The sequence below is a fragment of the Limulus polyphemus genome, unplaced genomic scaffold (assembly GCF_000517525.1).
Source record: "Limulus polyphemus unplaced genomic scaffold, Limulus_polyphemus-2.1.2 Scaffold1707, whole genome shotgun sequence".
In the NCBI taxonomy this organism is placed as follows: Eukaryota; Metazoa; Arthropoda; class Merostomata; order Xiphosura; family Limulidae; genus Limulus; species Limulus polyphemus.
This window is the reverse complement of record NW_013667317.1, coordinates 227,642-230,491: the sequence shown is the minus strand read 5'-3', so window position 1 is coordinate 230,491 and position 2,850 is coordinate 227,642. Positions and strand designations below refer to the sequence as shown.

General features: G+C 37.1%; 1 protein-coding gene across 1 annotated transcript in view; it reads left to right on the top strand.

The window, feature by feature from the left end:
* The first annotated feature begins 2,222 nt into the window (after window positions 1–2,222).
* The window catches only part of LOC106464641 (astacin-like metalloprotease toxin 5), a 3,856-nt gene continuing 3,228 nt past the window's right edge, over window positions 2,223–2,850 (top strand). The window contains 2 exon segments of the mRNA NM_001314119.1: window positions 2,223–2,271; window positions 2,373–2,452. Coding sequence (NP_001301048.1) covers window positions 2,223–2,271; window positions 2,373–2,452 — 129 coding nt within the window.

Sequence of the window (2,850 nt, the reverse complement as noted above, 5' to 3'; positions counted from 1 at the left end):
GGGAAGGCAGCTAGTCATCACCACCCACCGCCAACTCTTGGGCTACTATTTTACCAACGAATAGTGGGACTGACCGTCACATTATAACGCCCCTACGGCTGAAAGGGGCGAGCATGTTTGGTGCGACGGGGATTCGAACCCGCAGGTTGCGAGTCGAGCGCCCTAACCACCTGGCCATGCCGGGCCCTATATATATGTTGATAATAATCAATAAACATAATATACTAATATATTATTTTATAGCTTATTATGGCTGTAATGAGTAGGTGATACAAATTTGTGAAGCCAGACCTACAAAATTTATTTATCAACGTATAAAACTGTAGTCTTAACTTGTCAATACAATGGTGTAAACATTAAGACAGCAGGATTTATTTTCTTTAATTTTTTGTTCGCTAACGATGAAATACACATTTAACTTTCCTTGTCACATTTAACTTTAAAGAGAAGAATCTAAGTTACTAATTTAGTTGGTCTGACAAGAGTAATTTAAGTAGATCAAAATTATTAACCCTGTTTGTGCGAGTTAATATATTCTCTCTTAAAAATATTTTGTTCTTAATCTCCGAAAAGTTCACAATGCTCGAAAAAGACAGGATCAATCTTCGAAAGTGCTTGAATTAAGAGTCAAAATAATATACTCACTAACCCTAACTAATTAGAAACGTACCGCGTTTGGTATTTACAATAAAACTGTTGACTAAAGGGAAGATAACCAGTCACCAGATATCTGTCGCCTAACGGATCCACTTAACTGAATAGTGGAGTTGACTTTCACATTTATAAACTGCCCATAGACGAAAGTGCAGAGAGTTTTCAACAGCATATCACGGGTTCGAACCTTGGAATTACTACCTCACGACCGATCGATATGAAAGATTCTATTTTAATATTTAATACGTCAAATTAAGAAGAGATGGTAGAACTCATAGTGTCTTAACTTTTGTAGTTGATATTTTTTCTGGTTAACAGCTGTCGGGAAATCTCCCTATTATCATTGAAAGTCTTGAGAAATCAACACGTTTTTTCCCACGTCTGTAGTTCAGCTGTTAACTACATCCTAGAAGACAACGCTATTCTAGTAGTTACAAATCATTATCTCTCATATGCTATTTATATCATTTCGCTTTTATAGTAAAAAAATAACACCCTAGACGTCCTCTCTGTGAGGCAGTCTACAGAATTACAACGCTAAAGTCCGGGGTTTGATCCCCCGCGGTGGACACAGCAAAAAGCCTAGTGATTTTGCTCTTAAAAACAAAGAAGCAAAACCATAGACAAATTTTTCCTTAATTTTGTCATTCGTGAAGTACAGATACAACATTCTATGACATTGAATCCCCCCCCCCCCCGTTACGACATTAATCCCAACTAGTTTGGAGTCGGCCAGTATTTACCTAAGCTTAAATCCCTCCATTGTGATATCAATGTTTCTACGATATGTATATAGAATTCAGATGTACGAAAGGCGCAAGGGAACGTAACATTTTCCTTGTTGAGGAGATAATGTCGCATGCACTGGTCAAAGTTCTGATCAATCACAATTAAACACCAATAAATAATTCAAAGTTACAGCAAAAGAAATACTGACGAGAATGATATTTTAAACTCAAGAAAACAAAATAAATAGAATTTGTAATTAGCGTTTATATCAAATAGTGCAGCACGGAATGTAATAAATAAGTGATTGGAAGATAGTTTGCTTTGTTTTTAATTTCGAAAAGCTACTCGAGGGCTATCCGTCTCTAATTTAACAGTGATAGACTAGAGGGGAGGTAACTAGTCAACACCACCTGCCGCCAACTCTTTCACCAACGAATAGTGGAATTGACCGTCACATTATAACGTACACACGGTTCAAAAGTCGAGCATGTTCGGTGACGGGGATTCAAACCCGCGACCCACAGATTGCAGGTCGAGCGCCCTAATTACAGGGCCATGCCAGGCCGACTCGAAAAAAAATCTACATACAATTATGTTTCCTCTGATGTTGTACAAAATCTGCATGCGATCATCTTGGTGACGTTCTCGCAAGGTTGTGTTATTCAGATTAAAAACAAAAAAACTATTATAGTAAAGAAAAATGAATGCTATTACGTCACATTTTTCTTTATCTTATCTACACCTGACTTTCAGGTTCTCTTCCCACCATCGATCAAATGGTATTTAAGGAGCTCGGACATTATCGCTCCACGCTAGTTGTGTCCGTTAAATCGCTGGTCATGAAACTGATGAGTATTACATTGCTGTTGACCTCTGCTGTCGCAGCACGTGAGTTTCATAACTTCTTTTTATTTAACAATTGAGTCCTTATTGATACTTACATATCTTAATGTATCTCATCAATAATCTATTTATATGTATCTCAACAGATGTTATCCCACTTCCAAAATTGGCCTTGCAGAATACCGACTTGTTCGAAGGAGATATTTTGGGAATTGGCAGCCCTGAGGTAGGCAATAGCCCTTTAAAATAACGAAGAGTACTTATTTATCAATAAGTAACTTTTTTTTTCTCAACACGTGCCTATGGGGGAGTTAAGTTTCCTGTTTTTAGAGAAATTCTGGACAAACTTATCTTCAGTGCGTACATCACTGTATTAAATTTCTGAAAATTGCACCATAATGCTACAAAATTAACGAGATAATATGGGTTTTAAGTTTCTATAATACACAAGAAATATTGGTATTATTGCTACTCTTATAAAACAACAACATTGGTACTTACTACAGCTGTTGTTCACTGCACTCACCAGCACTAAACTGTGAATGCTTAACGGAACACATAACACTACAAGTCACATAGGAGTACACTCGTAAGTCGGTGATAATTTACGGACTTACGATGCTA